The sequence below is a fragment of the Thunnus maccoyii genome, chromosome 1 (assembly GCF_910596095.1).
Source record: "Thunnus maccoyii chromosome 1, fThuMac1.1, whole genome shotgun sequence".
NCBI lineage: Eukaryota > Metazoa > Chordata > Actinopteri > Scombriformes > Scombridae > Thunnus > Thunnus maccoyii.
In genome coordinates, this window is record NC_056533.1 from 3,956,042 (window position 1) to 3,979,332 (window position 23,291).

The following is a 23,291-nucleotide window of genomic DNA, read 5'->3' on the forward strand; positions in this document are numbered from 1 at the left end:
CAGCTAAAAATAAATCTGATAAAGTCAGGTATAGAACAAGTCAAGAAATGTGTATGTCAGTCAGTCAGTCAGTCAATACTTCCTTTTATTTTAACAACAGTGGAGAGAGCTCTTACACACAGGAGTGGACATAGAGCACTAAACTGCTTTCACATAATTTGAGTACCTGAAGTGGCTCCATCATACCAGCTACCTGCAAGAAGCTGGGCTGCTACTATAACGCACTCCATGTACTGTATGTTTTTAAGGTTATCATATAAAGACAGCAACGAACATTGTGTTGTTTTGAATCTAATGTCTAAGATCAGATTATCTTTTCTATTTAGATCAGTTCCAACACAAATTATATGAGTGTCCACATCATCAGTAAGATGACTGAGATCATAGGCCTTGAGCTAGCTGAGGAGCTAGTGGCAGAAGTGTCCAAGTCTCCAGCCTGGGGACTTATGGTTCTCAAGACAACCGACATCTCTGTCACCAAACAGTTTGTGAGGTTCAGTTTTGGTTTCAGATTTGTTTAGTGTGAGTTACAGCACATTTTTACTCTGTTTTCTTTGTCTTCTTATACGGCATTATTCACGTCATTGTTTTATACTTCAGGTACATTGGGCCTGATGGTCAAGTGAAGACCAAGGTGCTGACCATGAGGAGTTTTCAAGCAGGGGACTCCACTATTACAGAGGCTATTCTGGAGGCCACAGCACTGCTGCCTATTGGACAGATTCACCTCTTTTGCCAGTGACATGCCTCAACAGTCATTGGTATACTTTAAGGATTCTATTTATAGAATAAATGTAAGTATATAAGAAATCAAATTTTCTACAGTGAGAATAGGTAGTTTACAGTACAGTTGAGAGGAGTTTTGTTACAGATTAATAATCTGACCTTTTAAAAAAAAAAAAAATTCTTTGAAGGTTGCAGAGCAGGAGTTGGCAAGCAACTTAAGGACCTTTACCCTGGCCTTATCATTGTTCGTTGTGTTGCCCACCACCTCAGTAAGACCCTAGCAGACTGCAAGAAGCAGAAATGTGTGCTGTACCTGGTGAAGTACGAGCAAATTGTCAATTCAACTTTCTGGTTCTATCAAGGCTGAAACAACAGGACCGCCAGCCTCATGTTTTCCAGGGAGGAAACCATACACTGTGGGAGAGCAGCAGAGAGGCCACTGATGTCATGAGGACGATCGTGCCTAATGTCCTAGCAGATTTATTGAGACAAGCAAGATCAGGGCCCACTGTGGAGAGCCTGCATAGTTCTACAATCATGAGTTTTTTCCACCAACCCTCTGCCTCATGCAAGAGGTGCATGATAAACTGCACAGGCAGTTTCAAGTATTTCAGAGGAGGAACTTATTCTTCTTTCAGGTTGTCCAGGAGATGACGAAAATGTCAAATCAGTGGAAAAAGGTGAGCAGTGCAACACAAAGACAACATTACAAATAAGATGAAGTACTTACAAATATCATATATCTCAGGTGACTGCACTGATCTCCTTGTTGAGAAACCCAGGGACACAGGCTCAGATGAAGGAGAAGTACTACTGTATCCAGTACTAATCGGTATCCTGGAGGACTTCAAGGTCCTTTCTCCTAGGAAAATCTAGAAGGGATGCTCAGATCTGAGCTACGGATAGCCAAAAATGCAGTCACTAGCTACAGTAGATCCATTCCCCAGACTAAAAGAGCAGGACTTTCTGGTTGAGTGGGAAGTGTTCCAAGATCGAGCGATGCTTTCAGACTTTAAGATTTGTCTGAGCCTTCCAGAAGAGAGGGAATGTCAGAAGGGAGATTTTATTAACCAGCACCTGAGGTGGTAGCCATTGTCACTTAAAATATCCCTCTTCATCCAGCTGCGAAAGCCTGGAGAATCTGGAGATCTGCCATGGACTACAAATTACTTTTCCTCATTTTTTTTAGTGGTGCCCTCAAGGACTGTCAAAAGGGGGTCTCCCATAACACTCCGTCTGCCATGTTGTTTTCTCATTAGCAATAGGGAGAAGCAGGCACTAAAATATCTGTATATTTGTAAGAAAACTAGTTTCATGATATGATGTTGCAATGTTGCGAGATGTGGTGCTACTGTTACGAGGCTGAATATCACACTGTGGAATCGAACACAACAGAGTATGGAGGAGGAAGCGACAAGGAAACAAGGAACCTATAAAAGGTTCCATGTTTCTGATCATGTTTTAGGTCATATTTATACAGAAATAGAGCAAATTCTAAAGGGTTCACAAACTTTCAAGCAGCACTGTATATTGATTACCAGAGCAGACTAAAGTAATTGTTCATATTAATAGTGGAGGAAATATGACCTTTTTGGCTAACCTTATGATTGGATGCTAACTAGCTATGAAGGCGAGCGATGCCAAGTTCGCACAAAATCCCTCTGAGGTAAACACAGAAACCTTGTAGCTGGTGTTTGACAACTTAGCTTAGAGACAAGAGCCTGTATCCTCAGAGAAACCTGCTGTTACTTAATGAAGTAGATAACACCAGTATGGAGACCAAAACATAGCCTAAATGTCATATTACATTTTTGACACATTACACATTTAAGACTTATTGTCAAGGTTTGTCCACATGATTTGAAATATTCTGCTAGCTATCTAAAATAATAATAATAAAATATAGAGTTCAGGTCAGTCCACCTGTCTTAACTTGTTTTTATTTATAATGCAGACCAACATGATGCACATCAGAAAGTGGTGGTTGGTGCGCTGTACTGATGGACAATTTCCACACAGAGTGAGTTTTTCTCTTTTATTAAACCATATTGTAACTACAATTTGAGTAAGTCTGCTAGTGTGCTACAATCTAGTCATTCTGATACAAGCATGTGTAATCACTTTGTTGGGTGCTGTCTTTTAGACCAGCACTGACTGACCAGCCCTCTCGTAAGAGGAAGAGGAGCAACACAGATAACGCAGACGGTAACTGTTTGCTCATCTTTGTAATGGGTGTCACATTAGTTTAGGTTATTCTTTATTGTCAGGTATGATCTAAAATGTGATTTATGTCACTTTGCCACTCAGTCACAGTTTGTAAAACAGGGCATGTACATAACACATAATTTTACACGATAATTACAAGTAATAATATGAGACTTTTGGCAAAAGGACACACAATAGACTGTACAATCCAAACAGTATTTGCTGTTTGCAAGAATATGTCTGCATTGTAACATGTCTGCTGATTCCCTCACTCGTGTTTTAAGAGCCTGCGGTCGTTAAGGACATGCACACTGCCATGCAGTATATTGAGAACAACAAGTCGACTTTCCTGAGTGGTGTGAAACAGCCGAAATTGCTCATTCTGAAGGAGGAAGACCGGCAAAGAATATTGACGTCAACCAGGGAGGAGGATCCGGAGCCCACGGAATTCCTCTTTTCCTTTGATCTACAGTAGAATATGCAGTATTTCATGAAGCTCTGCACTGATCAGCAAGGCCCTCAGCTCAGTGCAGAGTTTCTCAACTGACCACATGCACACAGAAGCTTGGATGCAGGGTACAGCAGACCTCTCCACTCACTGGTTCTCAGTGATGGCTGGTGTAGTGTCCGTGACAGATGCCCTACAATAGAAACAGAACTGAAAACCGCAAACTTTATGGTGCTTTGGTAAACCTGACTGTTTTCTCACAGAATATTATATTGGACTTTGTCAACTCTGAATTCAGTACAGCACATCGACTGTGCGTTACTTGTAACTTACACAGCTGCATTCAGTTTGAGGTCCCGGTTCCTTGTCGTCCATAGCGATAAAAGAAACAGTGTTGGATTGAAGTTTTCACTCTGTCCTCCAACAATGTTTCCCAAACCAAGCTGAAATGGAGACTGCAGACTCTGAGGTTTTTTGACTATCCACCGATGTGCTCTGGCAGCATTCTGGCTTGTGTGCAGCTAAGTTTGCAATGATCCACATAACACTAGCTCCAGAGTGCCGTTTTTTTAATGATCCTTGCACAGTGGTATAATATAATGCTGCTCACCGCTAACTATGTCTCTGCTAACCGGCCGCTCTGCTAGAAAATGAATACGCCACCTACATTCAGTAAATACACCATCAGTGGGCTTGTACGGGACTTTACACAATGCATTCTGGTTGTTGTAGGATTTTTCCCTTTAGAGTAATAGGGGAATCTACAGCATTTTTCTGAGTTTTCTCTAGTAATTTCAAAAATTATTGCACATTTCTGCTATCAAATATTTCTCGTATTTGCAGTGGTGAAATTCCTCTTTAATGTAATTAATTGCACCAGTGCTTTTCCTGCTTTGACAAGTCAAAATGTCTGCTGAAAAAAAGGTCTATATTTTGATGGTACTCCCACTACTTCCTGTGAGACGTGGAGCTCCTCTAGAGCCAAAGGGTTTTTTAAAAAATAAACCTGAGTACTGCTGGACTATTCCCTCGCTGCGTCTCTCAGTGTTTTCCTCACTAGATGTCAGTGAGGTTATGACAACCCAATGGATTTTCTGTTATCCACTGGATTTTTGTTATCCACTGAATTGTGATCCTGTCACTGAGATGTCTCAGTCATGAACTCTGAGACTTTTCTTCTTCCGTTCATTCTGTCAAATAGCTGATGGACAGAATGTGATACATTGTTTAAAATTTAACCCTATACGTCAACATCAAATCAGCTGTGGTGGTGTATGAATGGATCCATGGACAACATATTTGTTCACACTGGCCCAGCAGTCCCTCAAAACCTCTGTGTGTTTGTAGAAACAGATGATTCATTGGTCAGTGACACATACCCCACCTCAGAACTTCAAACACAACCCTGCCAGTCTGCCAGCATAACGTGGCCTCGGCCAGGGCAAAGATCTGCCAAATAGTATGTGTGTGTACAAACCTCTCAGAAATAAAATCACACACACAGAGACTACATACAAAATGAAAATAAATTTTCCCCTCTGATTTATATCTCTGAAGTATAAAGAAAAACTATTTTCAATACTTAATCAAAGTTTTTTGCAAATTCTTAAAGCAGGTGGCTGCCCTGGATGATACAGGGGACTCATGCCTGGTGCTTTTACCGCTATTTTTTTTCCTCCAAACTTTTACCACATCCAAAAGTTTATAATAATACAAGTAGAGCAAAGCTGAACCAGAATCATCAGTTCCCTAAAATTCCCAAAAAACATCATTGTTGATATGAGCCTTTAAAAACTTGGGTCAGTTGAATCCCATGATAATAACAAACTGGGACCCAAGCAATCTAAGTAGCAGTTTAGGGCCACATGGCCAGCAGGAGGCCCCAAATGACGCAAAATACAAATATGACTTTTCACCGCAGTGTTTAGTCATTTGTTGTTGTAATTTTTAAACATGCACTCAAATAGTATTTTTAGACAGTTTCTTTTCTATATTTTTTACTCAAGGAGGAAACTGTACTTCAAATTATTAAGATCCTTTTTTTTTTTTGTTTCTGTTAGTGTTTTGTGGTTAGTTGTTTGTGCATTGTGCACTTTGCAAATTGAAATCTGTGAACCAGTTGTTTTGGGGGGAATTATTCAAATTTACACCTTGGTTTAATGCTGTAATATAGTCTGAAAAAAAAACAAACAACAACAACAAAAAGCATTTATGTACATCATAGCTGAAGAGATGTTTTCAATATTCACATGTGTCATGCAAGTCATTGTTTAGGTTTTGTGAAATGAAATAAAAAGCTCTACAGTATTTGTAATGAGGTCCAGTCACTCCTGCAGTAGCATCCACTGATTTGATCCTCTGTGTCTCCTGCATGTGCGGACTCCAGCCTCTCTGCGCCACTGGCTGCTCTGAGTTCATATGGCACAGTTCCTCCGCGGCATGGATACGTGATTTTCACCGGTGGTGACGACAACATGATGGACTCATGACACAGACTTTACGCAGAGCTGCGCTACTGACTGTACCAAGGATTTCAACACTTTCCCCGTAAACTGACTGATTTTTCAACTTTGAAGACAGGATGACTTTATTTTTGCTTTTCGTTTTATTAAGTATTCAATCCAGTCGGTCGGTGGTCACAGGACAAGGGAACATTTATACAAACCACTGGGCAGTGCGGATTACAGGTGGTCCGGAACAGGCTGACAGAATCGCAGCAAAGTATGGATATTTAAACCTGGGTCAGGTAATGATCGAGCTGTTACTCCTCTTATCACTGCTGTTCATGGAGGCCTTTATGTTTACTTTGTAAGAAAGTATCATGACGTTATGTTGGTCACTGTTTGTGACTGTGCTGTTATTCCCAGTTTGAAAGATATTGTCATGAAAACAGCCTCATGAAATTTTAAAAGTATAAATATTTCCTGGAATTTTAATAGAATTCATGTAAGTAAATTAACTAGAATAAATGGCATCACATGAATTTACTGTACTTGCTTGTAGTTTTTGCTTTAGAGGCTGAACCATTAAAAAGGAAGGGTAACAATTTACTTAAGTCCCCTTATTTAGCATTTACAAGCAGTATACAAACATTTAATAAATAGTTTATAGCACACTTCAGTGTAATTATAAGCAAATGTAAGGACATTTTAACTGTTTATTAATGTACAGTATTTGTCAACAATCATACCGTCCCCTATGAAGACATATTTTATATAACAACTGTATTTTATTATATTGTCATTCATCATCTGTTTATATATCAGCTTCCTCTTATGGGTGTCCAAAGGAGGAGTTATAGTTGCTGACAAATACATTAATAAACAAATGTATCTGCTGACACCTACACTGTAGTGTGTTAAAAAACCATGTATGACATGTTTGTATACTTATAAATGCTAAAAATGGGGACTTAAAGTGTTAGAAAATAAGGTGAATTTTCTTGACACAGGGAAATGATGTTTACTATTGATATACAGCTAAACAAATGAGATATAAAAAATCACCACCACTTTCTCATATCTGAAGCCTTTAGAAATATTTTATAAATTGTAACTAATGCTAATAACTGTATGTCATTTCATAAGAATGTGTTTTTGGGTTGCCTGGTTTGTGAAAAATCCCTCTAGCTGTGTTTATCGCTTTACCGCAGAACACTTGATTTGTCCTGTTAGCTCTTCAGTTCATCTGGCTAATAGACTACTTACCCTGTGGGAAAAACCTGCTTTTGTATCTGGACATCCAGTATCTGGACCACACTCCATTTAATAACCACTTATTAAAATGTATAACTGGAGACTCCATGGCTTATTAGAGAATATAAAACCCACAATCATTCATGAATGGATTATCAAAGGGATAAAAACCAGCCAGAAGTATTTTTCACAACCTGGGAACCCCAAACTCTCTCTCACTCTTATATTGGCCTATAAATGATGACAAAAAACAGACTATATCATATTTACAGACAAAAAATAAGGAATTCCAACATTATAAAAGTGCAAAAATGTGTAACACACATGTCCTGTGTAGGCTACAGTCCTTTTTTAGGACATTTTGTGGTTTTTGTGTGCTTAGTACACTGTATGGTTTTGTATCATGTGATCTCCTAATTATAGGTAGAGCTGTCATTCTTTTTTCTGTATACATAGCATGTTGTTTTTCACATGGAAGTTTGCCAGAGTAAGACCTTGTAGATTGAAAAATTGCATCATTCAATTTTTTGGGAGCTTGCAAACATGCGCACTACTTTTCCTTGTATTCTGCTTTTGTCCTGTACCTGTAGCCTGATCTATAAAACATCAGCAAATTAATTATGAACATAAATAATGCTTTTAGTTATAACTTTAAACCCTTTATAAAGGGTGCCTTATTAGAAAGTGGTACCAAAACCTTCTTCTTTAAGGTACTAGTGTGTAAAAGAGAATCACACAAGATATGAGTGGTTGAGGGAGGTAAAGAGCAGCAAAGGGATGAAGACAGATGTAGTGAGGGATGGTTTGAGTAGACTGTAGTCTGAAGAATACCGCAGTGTGCCAGCTGTGCACATGTGCTGAGATTCCTGCTCACATTCTTGTTGCAAAGTCAAGAGAGAACATGCATATTTATTACGTGACATCATATACCATATACAGATGGCCAAAATGTGCTTTGAATGTGGAGAACTTTGTAGAAGCAGGTTTAAGTTTTCTACTTTAAAAAGTCAGACCACATCAGTGTAAAGGCCATTAAGAAAACAATGGATTAGTGGTAGACTAAACACATGTGACGAAATGCGAATTCTTTTATAGTTCAATGGAAGTCTTTTAATGTTCTTGTCTTGATGATGCTGTTGGATGTCTGTGGTCAGATAGGAAGCCTGGAGGATCATTACCATTTCCACCACAGCAGAGTGGTCCGCAGAGCTGCAAACGCTTTGAAAGGCCCCCATAGCTTCATCCATATGGATCCTCAGGTGAATCAAAATGTACAACACACACAAGATACATGGTCAGAGTAACACATTTTTCCCTCTGGGCTAAAACCTAGCAGCCAAGCAGACATAGCTTTGGAGTACCACAATGGCAACAGTTCACATATTTCTGTCATAATTGTATGTTTATACAGTGGTGTAAAAATGTTGTGCTGCTGTTTCCAGTGCTGCAAAAGTAATTTAAACAGATTTTCCAATGTTTTCTTTTCCATGGAAATCGTTAAATTTCATAATTTTGTGAGGTTATTGCAACATTCAAATAAAAATTGGCTAACAACTTTATAAGAGGAAACAGGTTAGTCTTCAGTCTTGGACTGAGTTTCAGTTGGGTGGAAAAAAATAATTGCTGTGTGGTTGTTTCCCCCAAAACACATCCACTCGACTCCGGTGCCAATTAAACAAAGTGAAAGAGACATGCCATGTGATGGTAATTTCGGCGAATATTATTTGCAGCTAACGGACCAATGTGTTTCCATGTGAAACCATCAGTAGAGCATACAGTATAACACAGCAGTGAGTGAGAAAAGGTTACATCCCAAGACCTAACATGTCACAGTAGGAAAAACACTTGAATAGAACTGAGCCATCGTTAATGTAATTAACCTGTGCTTTTCCTACTGTGACAAGTCAAAATGTCCACTGTGAGAAAGGTCTATTGGCACATGTCATGTGGTGCATAGCAAACAATCCGACAAGCAGAAATTAACAAGCAGAATCTTAAATCTCAGCACGAACTTGACCACATTATAATATTCTGTCACTTATTGGCGCCCTGCTAGTCTACCTGGTTAAGACACATGCCACATAACCACAACATCTTCTGGTTGGTTCCAGACGCAGACCTTTGTTGCATGTCATACCCCTCTTTCTACCCATATTTCCTGTCTCAGCTGTTGGATAAAGGAAAAATGCCCAACATAAATCTTTAAAAAAAGAGTTGTCTATATCAGTGGTTCTCAACCTTTTTTTGACTAGCGCCCCCCTATTCATTATCCAGGTCCCTTATTGTCCCCTTCAATTAAAATGTAGGCTAATTGTCTTCCATCAATATTAATTTTGATTATGATTCTGTGTTATATAATTAAAAAAGCATGTCAATGAAGCCAAATAATAGATTTGTTTAACTGGACAGTTGGAATATCATTATCATGAATTTCTCGGGGAGCAAAAAAGCCATGTGAATAGAAATTATATTCATGAGTGGTAAACAAATGCAACAGTTAGAAATTTGACATTCAAACTTTAATCAGGTCTTGTTATTGATCATGAACAGCAGCTAATCAGAAAGCGGTTATTTGATGCTGGTGCCAAATAAGAAGCATTCTTATTAATTGTTCCAACGGAAAACAAGAGCAGCCTACCAAGAAAAAAGTCTGAGACTACTGGACAAAAAGCACAAGGATATGTACCCCTAGCTAAGGAATTCAATTTAATACTGGCAGTAGTTTTTCTTGTTCTGTGCCATTTTGCTGATTGTTGTTGTTTTATGATGCTATCCTGTTGATTAAATAATCATACCTGCAGTGGTCAAATAAAATAACCAGGTCAAAGGTTAGGCCCACAGGGGTTGGGCGTCCTCCCCCAAGAAAATTTGATGTTATGACCAAAAAACAATGCATTTTCACATAACTTTGGATTATTATCATTACAATATTTGTTAAAAAACATGTGCCACAAAACATTGGTAAAATGGGCTTATAGTGAATGGCGGATATGGTTAAAATTTTATCTTTATCTTATCCATAGGCCTACACTTATTGGTCCGGTTCTTTATCAAAACTCTTTTTTTTCATTACTAAAGAATTATATATATATTTTTTAAATTATCTTTTTAAAAAAGAATAAATTCAGAACAGGATTAGAATAGATTTCTATTTTGAATATGACAAAATATTGTTTCTACAGCAGCAACAGTAACGTTTCCATCAACAAAGTCAATAAAGTCAAATAAATTCAATAATATCTCACTGGAAAGAAATCAAAAATGTCAATAAAATAAATAATATTCCAGACATTTAAATACTGAGTGAAGTTTAGAAAGAATGAAGAACTCAGACATCAGTCACTATCAGTCCTTCCTCCTGTCCTCCTCCCTCTGCTGTTGGTTGAGAGGATGGGCAGATTTGCGCCAGTAGCTAAGTTTACAAGAATTTGCCAAATTTTAATTTGTTACAAACTAAGCTAAACACAAACACTGACAAATAGAGTAGATGCGAGGACAGAGAAGCCAGCGCAACCATAAATGACAGCAAAACACGGGAGAGACTCAGCATAGTTTCCCCGTGTGGCAGAAAGCAGAGCACATTTAGCAGAGCAGCATCAGCGAGAGCTCCCTGTGTCTATGCAGGAGGCATTCAGCGACAGTGTTAAGTGTAGGTCACCAGCATTTTGGAAGCTCTCAGAGCCCAATACACAAATTTAACTGTATTTATGCGCTTAAAATGGAATAAAATAGACTCGACAGTGGTGTGAAAAAACATAGGAAAACCCTGAAAACTAATGGTAAAATTGTGAAAATACGCATTTGAATGTAGTACTACACTGGCATGAAAAACAGACACACACAAACGCTCCCCAAGAACACCTCAACTCCCCCCTTTCAAAAATAGTTCTTCCAGGACCCCCCCAGTATTTTTAAAGAATTTATATATAAAACAGCCTGGTTCATTTTGCACTTGAAAGTGAATCATCATGTTCTTTCTATCTTCATTTCTATCCTCAGGTGGAGTGGGCCCAGCAGCAACTGGTAAAGCCAAGAGTAAAGAGGTACACCCAAAGTGACCCAAACTTCATTCACTTCAATGACCCAAAATGGTCCAACATGTGGTACATTGTAAGTACAGTGCACTGAATTGTCTATCCTTCATGTATTATTCTGTTCACAAGAAACCAAAGCAGACAAACACATATACACATACAGTGTTGCTGCACCAGTGAAGGTCTGTCTAAGGACCGCCTGAAAGACTGAGCCTATATTGCTGCATCTCAGCTGTATCTTCAGTAGTACATGGTGTTTGTCTTTTTTTTTTCTTGTAAGCACTGCAATGATAAGAGCAGCCGCTGCCGCTCAGAGATGAACATTCTGGCAGCCTGGCAGAGGGGCTACACTGGCAAAAATGTGGTGGTCACCATATTAGATGATGGCATCGAGAGGAACCATCCTGATCTCGCTCAGAACTACGTATGTGCCACCCACCTGTTAACGTTGGAACATTGAACCGAGACTATTTAGAGATTTGATATAAAATGTAACATCACGAGTTATTGACAAAAGTTTTGTACCCCAGTATTTGGCTCCAATTTGTTGCTAGTTCTCCTACAACACAAAATGAGCAATGACATAAAAGGCACAGGAGGATGTACAGTATCTCCTTTTTATTAACTGGAGTAGATGTGAGCTGTTTTCTCTGTCCCAGTCTCTCATATTTGTTGCCTTTTTCATTCCTGCAGGACCACCTGGCAAGCTATGACGTCAACGGGAATGACCATGACCCCACACCACGTTATGACTCTCGCAATGAAAACATGTAAGAAAGAACTCCACACTGTCACATTCAACTTCAATCTAATCTGCTGTCCTTCATTGGTCCTTCTGTGCTATTAATATTGTGTCTGTATTCTTGTAGTCAAGTGCCCGCTATACAGCAAGACTCTTGATATCCATGATGAGAAGTAATTTGTTTTATTTAAGACTTATACAGACTTTGACTCATATATCATGTACAACTGTCAAGATGTGATTAATGCAATGTGCCCCCATAATGTGCTTCTTTTGCTTAACAAAATAAGTTAATCCAATATTGTAATCATGTCATGAATCATGTCATGTTTTATTTGTTTAAAGGTGCAGTGTGTAGAATTTAGTGGCATCTAGTGGAACAGACTTGGCAGAAATGGAATATAATACTCATTAATTATAAGTATTTTTTAATTGATCACCTGAAAATCAGAATCATTGTGTTTTTGTTACCTTAGAATGAGCCCTTTATATCTACATAGGGAGCAGGTCCCCTTCTATGGAGCCCACCATGTTACGCTGCCATGTATCTACAGTAGCCCAGAATGGACAAACCAAACACTGGTTCTAGAGAGGGCATTTCGCGTTTTCATGAGTTTTGCGGCCATCGTAGGTTCTCCTACACGCTTGGAAGGGGAGGGGGAGGGGTATTCAATTGGTTGCAAACTGCAACCTCACTGCTAGATGCTACTAAATCCTACATGCTGCACCTTTAATGTACATTCATCTCTTACTGTGGCATTTCTCAAGAGCGCTTCCATTTCCCATACATGCAAACATTCTTTTTTCAAAGTTTCCCCATGTGAGGAAGATAATTGTGACAGGTGACAGTTCTGAAACTGAAACTGCACTTGAGAACAACTGTCAGAGAAATCCTAACGACCTCATCACGCCCATACCACACCCATAACACACGTCGGAAGAACAGACAGAAGAAGTAGTCAAGACAGAGTAGCTGACGTGTTGAACCTCTGAGTTAATGTGTCACAATTATTGCTTTTCTGGAGAGCTAACGTGACAAGATGCTGCCGGTGTGCAGGATTTTACACAGAAAACAGTAGGTGTAGATGTTCTGATGCATGCTGTCAGCTACAATGCCTTGACAAGCATATTACTCAAATGGGCCAAACAAAGATAAAGTAAGCTCACTTTGGACAAGTTAACGTTACTGTAGCTCACTTACAGCAACAATTCAAGTAACAGCAACTGAAAACAGCTTAATTACAAACCATCAACACCAACTGATGACACAACTGACAAACTCTTCACATCTATATGAATCACAAGGGTGCCATATTTGTCATTTAAAACAGCAAATTTCACAGTAAGGCTGTGTCGGCCTTAATCAGGATCAATATCCAAAGAGATCAATTAAGGACAACGGCCCCTGGCAATGAATGACCTGGCCTTGAAGAGATAACTTAATTGCACCTGGTTTGGGGTTGGATTAAGTCTGTTAGTATTCAAGGTATTTCCCTCCTCCCACTCTGTTATTCCATGATGCTGCGCCCAAAGCCTGGCCACATATTAACTGTAGCAGTCCAACTGCACAGCATGGAGGGAAAGGTGCACTGTTCTTCTGCCATCAGGGTTGAAGATGAAGTATCACGCTTTGTAGTGTTTTTCTTACCCTGATGTTTCCTGAAGCAAACCCATTGCAGGGAGCAGAGCCCAGGCTGGCTTATATTAAACTGGTATTATAGTTCTTAATGTAAAACAGGAAGTTGACTGATTAGACATGACAGGACAGGATGACCACTCTGTTACACACATCGTATGAGCATATAGGCTACATTCTATCTTTTTATATGGTAAAACGTGTTCATCGTTTGGTATATTTCTAGTAAGGATCTGTTTGAACAAAGCATAAAAGATAATTCAACAAAGCAAAAAATAAAGTTGCTTGCGAAAAAGCTAAAGGGGACAACTGGAAGAAATACACAACATTTTAAAATGTTATGCTATTTTGAAGGACAAGGCTATAAGCTTTAAAAAAACTACAACAATCAGCTAATACCTACACTTTAGATGTGTCTTTTCTATTTCCAGCAAACGTGAGCTCTAATACCCGCAGTAAATGTCAGATTTTGATGTCGGTCTCAAGGAATCAAATGATCGAAAGCTTCTTTCTACACTTATCTTTTTTTTTACCATATGAGGAGAAATCCATAACAGGAGAAGCATAGAAACCAACTTTTCCATGAACCCACCTTTGAATGGCAGTTAAATATTTATGTTGCTTCTCTGGTTCTTATCAAATGGCATTCTGGGGAACTAAATCAAACTAAAGTGAACATAGACAGATCCTGGAACACACTGAATGTTGAAAATTGATGGCATGAGTTTCAGGACTCTCACCAGTTTCTCTTTCTTCTATACACTGGCTTTGTAGAGGGTGGTAAAATTCATTATAGTGTTGTTGCCTGAGGCTTGTGAGAGTTGAACGGCTGTAGGAAGTAAAGGCAATCAATTTTAGTTTTTGTTGTTTTCCACTATGTTTCCATTATCTGTAGGCACTGGCAGGTATCCTTAAGGAAATGATCTATTCTTGGGTGTATTAAGTTTCTATAAAAGGAGGTCTGGTAAAGAAAGGGAGCGTGTCAGCCTCTGAATAATGATTACTCTGCTGAACCTGTTAAAGCTCTCTCCATAGGTGGTGTGATGGTTGATAAATTCAACATTTTCTATGCTCAGGAGCTCTGTCACAGGTTCTTTTCTTTCAGATATTCCTCCTAGAAATTATATAGCAGTCAGCCTTTGAACTTCAAACAGAACTGGGCTAAGGTTGTTGTAATGTCTGTTTTCTTTTTGTTCACATCTAGACATGGCACTCGGTGTGCAGGTGAAGTTGCAGCTGTGGCCAATAACTCCCATTGCATGGTTGGGATTGCCTACAACGCTCACATTGGAGGTAGTGTTTTCTGTCTTATTCTCCAAACTTGCAACATGTTTTTTCCCACTCATTACTTTATTGCTTGTCACATTTGTCACATGTGATTTTTAGCCAAGCTAGCAGCCGTTGGTCGATTCATCACTTTGGTGAAAGAAACATACCAGTTTTTCAGTCTATGTATCCTAATGATTTAGGTAATCCCCTGATTTTTAATCTAGTGCCATCATCAGGTAAAAATTTCAGTTTGTCCAATAATTTGGTTTATGACCAAATACCTGTAAAACTCATGACATTCCCAAAAAAATCAGATGTAGGTGTTTGGTGCCAATCATGGATCTTATAATATTATAACCCTGAATCCTGGACCCTAGAATGGCACCCTATCATTTGAATGAAAACTGCTCACCCAACACCCAATAGTCCAAAACAGTTCGAGAGCTTCCAGGTTTGTTTCTGCATTGTGTAGCATTACATGTGCATACTATTAGCATAAAATTGCTTTGGGGATGTTTTGCAAATATGGAACCTTCATGGTTTGAAACTTCATAATGCACAGAGCAATAATTCACTTCATTTGCAGTTCCAGGTGTCCTGTCAACAGTTTTACTGACATCTGTTTTATTTTACTGGTGTATGTGGAAGATGCTTTTTGTTGCAGCGAGTGGCCACTGGGACAAATTGGCAGCAGGAGTAGCTCTTTATCCATGGTGCTAATTTGTATGTTAGCAAGTTTTAGCACACTAACATGCGAAATTAAAATGGTGAGCACAGTAAACATGACATGAGCATGGCACAAAACAGTAGTAGATGGATTTTCTTTTATTGGTTTTCTGAAGTTTCGGTTAAAATTTGCTCTGCATTTGGATGGAAACCTGACTATTGGGAGCATGTTAGTATGCTAACATTGGCATTTAGCTTAAAGCACAGCTGTGTCTAAGTATATCTCAGGGAATCAGTTTGATATGGTTACTGGTTGAGCATTGCAGCATTACAGAGCTGCCAGCATGGCTGTAGACTCTTTTTGTGTCAGCACACAATAGGATATAAGGTGCACTGGTATTTTCCTGGGGCACACTGAGGTTATTTCCTTTCCTTGCTATGTGCCTCAGTGTGAGGAGAGGTGCAGGAGAGGATGTGCTGTTACCAATCCAGCTACACACTGCAATCTTGGTGCCAGTAATGCGTCTCATGCAGTTCGTTGTCTGTCTGTTCAGAGCAGGGGCCTGTTTCACCAAAGCAATTTGCGAGTACTGCTTACACATAGATCACAAATTGTGCTAATTGCTCCATTTCACAAACAACTGTCACTAGCAAATTGCAGATACATTTAGGAGTTTTGCAGTCCTCTTGCATGCTAATGCATGGGTCACAAGTATGGTGTTTCTTTTGATAAGTTAAACCTGCAGTGTGGAACGTTTAAGTCTTTTACTTTTACTTGAATGGGGATAAAATAATTTAATTGTGCAGCTCTTCAAGACTTTCCAAAAGTTACTGAACTGAATGGATCAAATTCTGACAGTGATTTTCGTGGGGGTTGTGTGACGCTCAAAACAATTTATCCACTGTTTTACAGCTGCAACTTAGCGATGGAATAGGCTACAGCAGAGCCTATGACGTAAGCATGTGTAGACAAGTATTTTGTAATTACTCTCACTGTCAGAAGGGAGAAACAAAAGTCCCACACTCACACAAATGATCTCAAGTGGAAATTATCTCATGTAGCTCACATAGCTTGCAGGTTGCAACTTTGGCGAAACAGGTCATTGGATTACATTTACAGTGGTATACCCTGAAACAAAATATTACTATTTTAAGAATCCTAACTTATTTGTGGATTATTATGGTAAAAGTGCCAGTTTATGTCTTTTACATAAAACAGTCAAATCTAACTAAACTAGTATTCAGTAATTTAAAATTAATAATTTCACAACTTTTGTAATGTCAGTTGTTGAGGATTTTTAATCACTGAAACATTAAATTTGAGTTTTTCTCCATGTTGGCACTTTTGTTGTTTCCCCGTAGCTGAAATCAACTTTCACCAAACAGACTGTATTATTTCTGTACTGGCAGCTCAGATAACAAATAGCTGCATTATTGGATGGTTAAATTTATATAGGTTCATCATAAACAATTAATACTGTAATTATTATTGCATAGGCTTTCTAATGAAGTAAAGACCCTCAGAGCTCTTATTCTCTTGATCTGTGTACTGTAGAGGCAAGCAAGGCTAATGATAATTTGTTATTGTGTAGTTTATTTGGCATTCCCTTACATTTCATCCTTTCCATTTGAAGTGAGTTTGGTGTATTTTAGGCCACACATTCAGCTCACCGTGTTGTTTGGGACAAAGGTATTCGTATGCTGGATGGTGATGTGACTGATATAGTAGAGGCCAAGTCCTTGGGAATCAGACCTGACTACATCGACATCTACAGTGCCAGCTGGGGGCCAAAGGATGATGGCAAGACAGTGGATGGCCCGGGGCCACTAACCAAACAGGCTTTTGAGCAAGGCATCAAGAAGGTATGAAAAAACTTCCTCTGAGCTGACTGAGATCTGTAGGATTGATCTTTGAGTTCTGCATCAATTGTGTCACACAGGGTCGCAAAGGCCTGGGGTCCATTTTTGTCTGGGCATCAGGTAACGGTGGTCGGCAGGGTGATCACTGTTCATGTGATGGTTACACCAGCAGTATCTACACCATCTCCATCTCCAGCACCACAGAGAACGGAAATAAGCCCTGGTACCTGGAGGTCTGCAGTTCCATCATGGCCACAACCTACAGCAGTGGAGAGTTTAACGAGAGGAAGATTGTGAGTACTGAATACATGGCTATTTTGTCTGTTGTAGCTCTGTATTGAGAAATACTTCATAAAAGATGTGCACATAACCTTGTTTCCAGGTAGCTGTTTTCAGTATTTTAAAAAAAAGCGCCAATAAACCCACTGTACACTACCAGCCAGATCCAAAGAGCAGACAGGCACAGTTAGCCACTAGCTAGTGAACATAGTGGAGCATTTAGCAGCTAAAGAGCCAGATATTTTTCTCAGGAGTTGGTGGACACCAAAATAGAGCTAAAACAGAGCACAAGCTAGACACAGATAATACTGTGGCCTAAAATAAATAATAACTACTACTGTATTACTGTATAGGTAGGTAAAATCTTTATATCCACAGTAAACCACCAGACAAACATGTATTGATGCAGTGCTCCGCTATAGTTAACAACTAACTATGAGAAGTCGGAGCTGGGTCCTGTCTTGGCTCTGCCTCCCAGCCTTGTCTCTCTGTTCTACACTGTGATCGTCAGTGTAAATATTATGCTTTGGCTTCTGTTCAACTTATCTGAGTGATGAGAGAACCAGCCTCCCAGTGCAGTGTCTAGGGTGGAGGTTAGCTTGTGGAGACGATACCACACAGAGAGTGTTTTTAGAGAGTATTTTCTATGTGTCAGCTAAACTCTGAACACTAATATTTGTCTCTCTGATCACTCATATTGATCTACTCCTAAATTGGCTTCTTAGAGCATTATTAAGTCTTTTGAAGGAGTTGGTTGCAAACCAGGACGATAATAAATTATTCATTTAACCAGTTCAGACTGTAGTAAAAAGTTAATGTTATTCACTCTCAAAGAAGAACTTTTCCTTGCCATCTCTTTGTCTCTCTCTCTCTCTCTCTCTCTCTCTCTCTCTCTCTCTCTCTCTCTCTCACACACACACACACACACACACACTGAAAACTCCAAAGTCTTACTCTAAAATGGGAGGATGTTTCAGCTCTAATTTAACTTTCAACCCAATTTCTGAGATTCTTGATAAATATGAACTATTTCATTTCTATTTTAAGATATTAAGATTAGACACTGCTATGTCTCATGAATTTTAATCATGGATAACATAATACAAATGCAAATGTAGAGTCTTATCAAAATGTTGTCAAGTTAAGGGCTTTCTGCGGCCAATCAATATAGCATTAATCAATCATTTACAATAAGCAACTCTGTGAGACTGTACTTAAGCGACAGTGGCAGAGCCAAATGTTGAGCATGCTAACATGCTAACACTGACAATGAGGGGCAAGATATTTCAGTCTAGACCAAAGTGATGGGCAGGCTGACCGACATTGACATCCCTAGAGCCACACAGCAAGCATGGCTAAACATTAGATAAATAAACAGAGCCTCAAATTAAATCAAAACCTTGTGTATGCTCCTTACCTTGCAGGTAACCACTGACCTCCGGCATCGCTGCACTGATAGTCATACTGGCACCTCTGTCTCTGCTCCCATCGTGGCGGGGATCATAGCTCTTGCTCTGGAGGCCAAGTCAGTTGCCTTTTTATTTTTTGTCTTGTTTACTCTGTCATAATAATCTCATAACTTTTTTATCCTCTTCTCCTTCACTCTGTCTTCTATCTCTCCTTATGTCTGTTTAGGTCTTCTGCTGACATCTAACCTCTTGGCACTGTGTCAAGATACCCTTATCTAGACACTACATAAACAACCAAATACATCATTATTTCTCTAAATTAGCCTAATAAGTAAAGAGCAATGTTTGCGATGTTTCTGTTGAAAGTAAGTGTCAAAGGTAGGGTTGTTTGACAGGTATTTCTCCATTAATGAGCGTAAATGAGCAATTTAGTTCCACATTTGGAGTGTGAAATGGCACAGAAAGTTTAAATTAGATGCATTTTGTTATTTGAGACAGCAGCATATTTCCGAAATGTCTCTCTGACCTTGTATCATTTTTGTCCTGAATGTTACTTTATGTTCGTTTTATCTTTAGACACCTCTCATTAATGCCAAGCAGATATTAATCTAGTAAGCAGAGACTGTCCACAGCCAACAACATGTTCTAAAATAATAAGTAGGCTAAAATAAATAAGTAATGTATTTTGCCCTAGAACAGGCATACTTATTGCACTAGAATGACTGTAATTATGGCACTAGTATGAATGAAATTATGCACTAGAACATAATTTCACTACATTATTACCGACAGGTATGCATCACTTTATTAATAGTAAAAGTTAAAAGTGTTTTCCTGCGGGACAGGAGAAGACAAAATCAGTGCAACTCTGTTGTGCAGGCATGAATGGTCAGAATGTCTGCAGGTGTGGGTGGGAGTGGACACACACAGTGTGAGAACGGGCAGGAGTGTAACACACACATTGCAGGAGCAAGTGGTAATGGTCAGAAATCCAGCAGGAGCTGGCGGGACTAATCTCCTTTAGACAATTCTGTAAAATGGACAGATTTGAAAGTTCACCAGGTTTCACAATCTGTGCTGCTGTATCAGCGGTGTGTGAGTGTGTGTGTGTGAAGATTACATCCTGATGTGCATGTTGGCACCTTGCATGGCAGCCTCTGCCATTAGCGTATGAACGTGTGTGTGTGAATGGATGAATGTTGTCATGTATTGTAAGTAGTCGGACGACTAGAAAGGAGATATTTAAGTGCAGTCCATTTACCATTTCAGTCATCAATCCAAAACTTTGCTCCTAGATCTTAATCTGAGACTCATCTACCAACAAGAGATTTGGAACTTTGGCGACTAGAGACAGGCTGAGGCAAAATTCTGACAATGTCAGAAATTTTAAGAGAATTAAAGACAAAATGAAATGAATGCACTGGCCACTGTGATATTTCATGAGTGACATTGCTGAATAAAATTTAAAGGAAGAAACTCTTATTATGTCCATTGCGCACACAAACCAAAACAATGGAGGCAAAATGGAAAAGAAGTGTCATACTTTTTTCTATTTTTACTGAAGGGTTATGATTCACCACTCATTCAGCGCACAATCTGACAACCTCAAATTGATATTGTGCAGTCTGACACAGATTGTGACCAAGATTTTATTAGAGTTGTCTCACACAATGTGACATGCAATAAACTTACAAGATCATTGTTGTTGCACAGTCTAAAGGTGCCTGAAGTTGACCAGTAGGACAAACTGCCAAAAACTTTCCTTTTGTTGTCATAAGAATAAACTGCCAAAACAGAGATAACAAAGATAACGGTCATGTGAAGTCCGTCTGGACAAATGAGATGAGTGGTGTCTTTGTTTTCTGCAGCCTTTTGCTCACATGGAGGGATGTGCAACATCTTCTTGTGAAGACATCCAGACCGGTCCACCTGAGAGCTGATGACTGGAAGACCAATGCTGCTGGACACAGAGGCACACTGCATTCTACTTCTAATAATAACATAGTACATTGACTCTGTTTTATACTTTGTGACTATAAATGAATGTTATCAAATTGTTTTTTGCTCAGTGCACTTCAGGACATTTCAACAACAAATTTTTCTATCAAGCCTCAGCTCAATATAGATGGTTTCAGCATAATTACTGCTGTTTAGTAATGACTCTGTGTTTCTGCTCACAGTCAGCCATCTGTATGGCTTTGGCCTGGTGGATGCAGAGGCCATGGTGCTGGAGGCTACCAAGTGGAGGACTGTTCCTCCTCAGCACACCTGCGTTCAGATACCTGAGCGACGCACAAGGTAAGAGAACTGCAGGCAGGTGCAGGCAGTGTACATGTAGATGCAGAAAGTGTATTTGCTGCGACCCAATGATATAATCCTCCACTTCAAGAGAAAATCCAATAAATAAAAGAAGCTAATACATAAAAGTTGACAAAAAGACTGTGTGGACAGAAGAAACAAATTAAATCATAATAGTAACATTAATATTATATAAAGTAGAAACAGCAATGAAATGGAGTGATATTGTATGTATACCATATTTATTGTAATCACATTCAGACACATGCAAACTTTTGCTTTGCCTGGCAGATTGAATCGATGGCTATGCTTATCTCTGCCAATCCAACTGAGGAGTGGAAAATGTTTTGTCAGTGATCATGTCAGTGAAATTACTTTTGGCAGCATCAGTGTGTGTGTGTGTATGTGTAAATGTATGTTCAAATACCAGGATGCAAAATGGATGACAGATGTTTAGTCCTGGACTATACTTCTCTTTCTTTGTCTGTTGTTCAAAAATCCAGTAAATAAATTGCAAATTGCATCATTGAAAACGTCCTGAAATGGTTTCTTGAAAAGAGTGGGAATCCTGTTTTATTACATTGTGCTCATCGTGTAACTGTTGCATAATTGCTTATGTTTATGGTTCTCCCAGTTACATCCATGCTGGCCAAAGCCTGAACAGCAGCATTACCACCTCTGGGTGTTCAGAACAAGCTGAGCAGCACGTGGATTTCCTGGAACACGTGGTGGTCAAAGTCCTTATTATCCACCCGCGACGAGGAGACCTTGAGATCAACCTCATCTCTCCGTCTGGGACAAGATCACAGCTACTGGCCAAGAGGTGAGAGCTACACACACCAATGTACTGTTACAATATGTGAAACCCACATCGGGCTTTTAATGAATGGTCAATTCATCCAAATGCCTAAGTGGATTCTAGTCATGCAGATGCTGTTGTTTCGGTTTCATATGCAGAAGTTATTATTTCTCACCTTTTCTCTCTGCCCTGCTTTCCCTTTTGGTTCCTTCACGCATTTTATTGATATTTGCAGAGTGCTGTTCATTGTCATACCAGGGCCTTGTCATAATATTCTTATAAATAAAATTGTAGAAAACTACATGGACTGTTTGCTTTCTAAAGGGTCTGGGGAAACCACAAAGGCAAGCATCAGTGGATAAGAGATGATGCTCCCCTGCTTTTAATTCATAAATTAAAAGCCAGTTTGCTTCAAATGACCACTCACCACCTTGTATTTCTTTCTCAGTGTCTGCTGCAGCACTGTCTGTGACTACTTTTCTTGCATGTTTGGTAAAAAGGCTACATCCCCAATTAAGATTAACATTTTATAGGGTGATTCAGAATATAAGGAAAACAACACCTCTGTGTTAAAAAGGATTTACTATTTAAATAATTATTTCACAAACATCTCTGACACACAATTTACAGGGAATGAGTAATATTTTAAATGTTTAACATCTGTAGTAAAAACATGGAACTATTAACGTTTTGAGAATTTGCTGTTTTGAGCAGTTTTATCAGGGAAGGAAGAAGTGAAGAAGTGGTGAAATAAAAGGAGAACTGTTTTGGCCATGACTTTGTAAATGTTAATGACTTTGTTTGTGATGCAGTTGACACTGGCAATGTAGCATATATTTTGAGGAGATTTGTTAGCTTTGGAAAGTATGTGTCCACATCATTTTCTTGTAAGCACGTAAGTAGAGCTGGGACATTGCTGATAGGAAGAGCATAGAAAAAGTGGAACACCTTCAGTTTAGTGACAATACTGTCTTCCCCCATGTCACAGAATTGTCAAACATCCTTAAAAGATTGGGCAGCTCTATCTTTTGTCATGCCTTTCCAGTTCCTTGGGGTGGTAAGGCACTGACACGCAACACTAGAACTGCACTAGTAGGGTATGTTTTTACCCAGAACAAGGAAATTGTTTTCATTCCTCTCCATTTGTCTGTTAGCAGGGTTACTCAAAGGGTTCCCTACCAGATTTCATAACATGCCTAGGCAGAGGTTTATGTTCTACTGGGCA

The 23,291-nt window shown here is 39.1% G+C and overlaps 1 protein-coding gene across 1 annotated transcript in view; it reads left to right on the plus strand.

Annotated features, from left to right (window-relative positions):
- Positions 1-2,678: 2,678 nt before the first annotated feature.
- The window catches only part of pcsk6 (proprotein convertase subtilisin/kexin type 6), a 35,151-nt gene continuing 14,538 nt past the window's right edge, over positions 2,679-23,291 (plus strand). The window contains exons 1-14 of the mRNA XM_042415301.1: positions 2,679-2,746; positions 2,870-2,931; positions 5,766-6,125; positions 8,229-8,333; positions 11,074-11,184; positions 11,389-11,532; positions 11,802-11,878; positions 14,691-14,779; positions 17,112-17,284; positions 17,362-17,574; positions 18,985-19,085; positions 20,838-20,941; positions 21,150-21,267; positions 21,902-22,090. Of these exons, the coding sequence (XP_042271235.1) occupies positions 5,961-6,125; positions 8,229-8,333; positions 11,074-11,184; positions 11,389-11,532; positions 11,802-11,878; positions 14,691-14,779; positions 17,112-17,284; positions 17,362-17,574; positions 18,985-19,085; positions 20,838-20,941; positions 21,150-21,267; positions 21,902-22,090 (1,589 nt within the window). The 5' untranslated portion in view covers positions 2,679-2,746; positions 2,870-2,931; positions 5,766-5,960. The remainder of the gene's footprint in view (positions 2,747-2,869; positions 2,932-5,765; positions 6,126-8,228; positions 8,334-11,073; positions 11,185-11,388; positions 11,533-11,801; positions 11,879-14,690; positions 14,780-17,111; positions 17,285-17,361; positions 17,575-18,984; positions 19,086-20,837; positions 20,942-21,149; positions 21,268-21,901; positions 22,091-23,291) is intronic.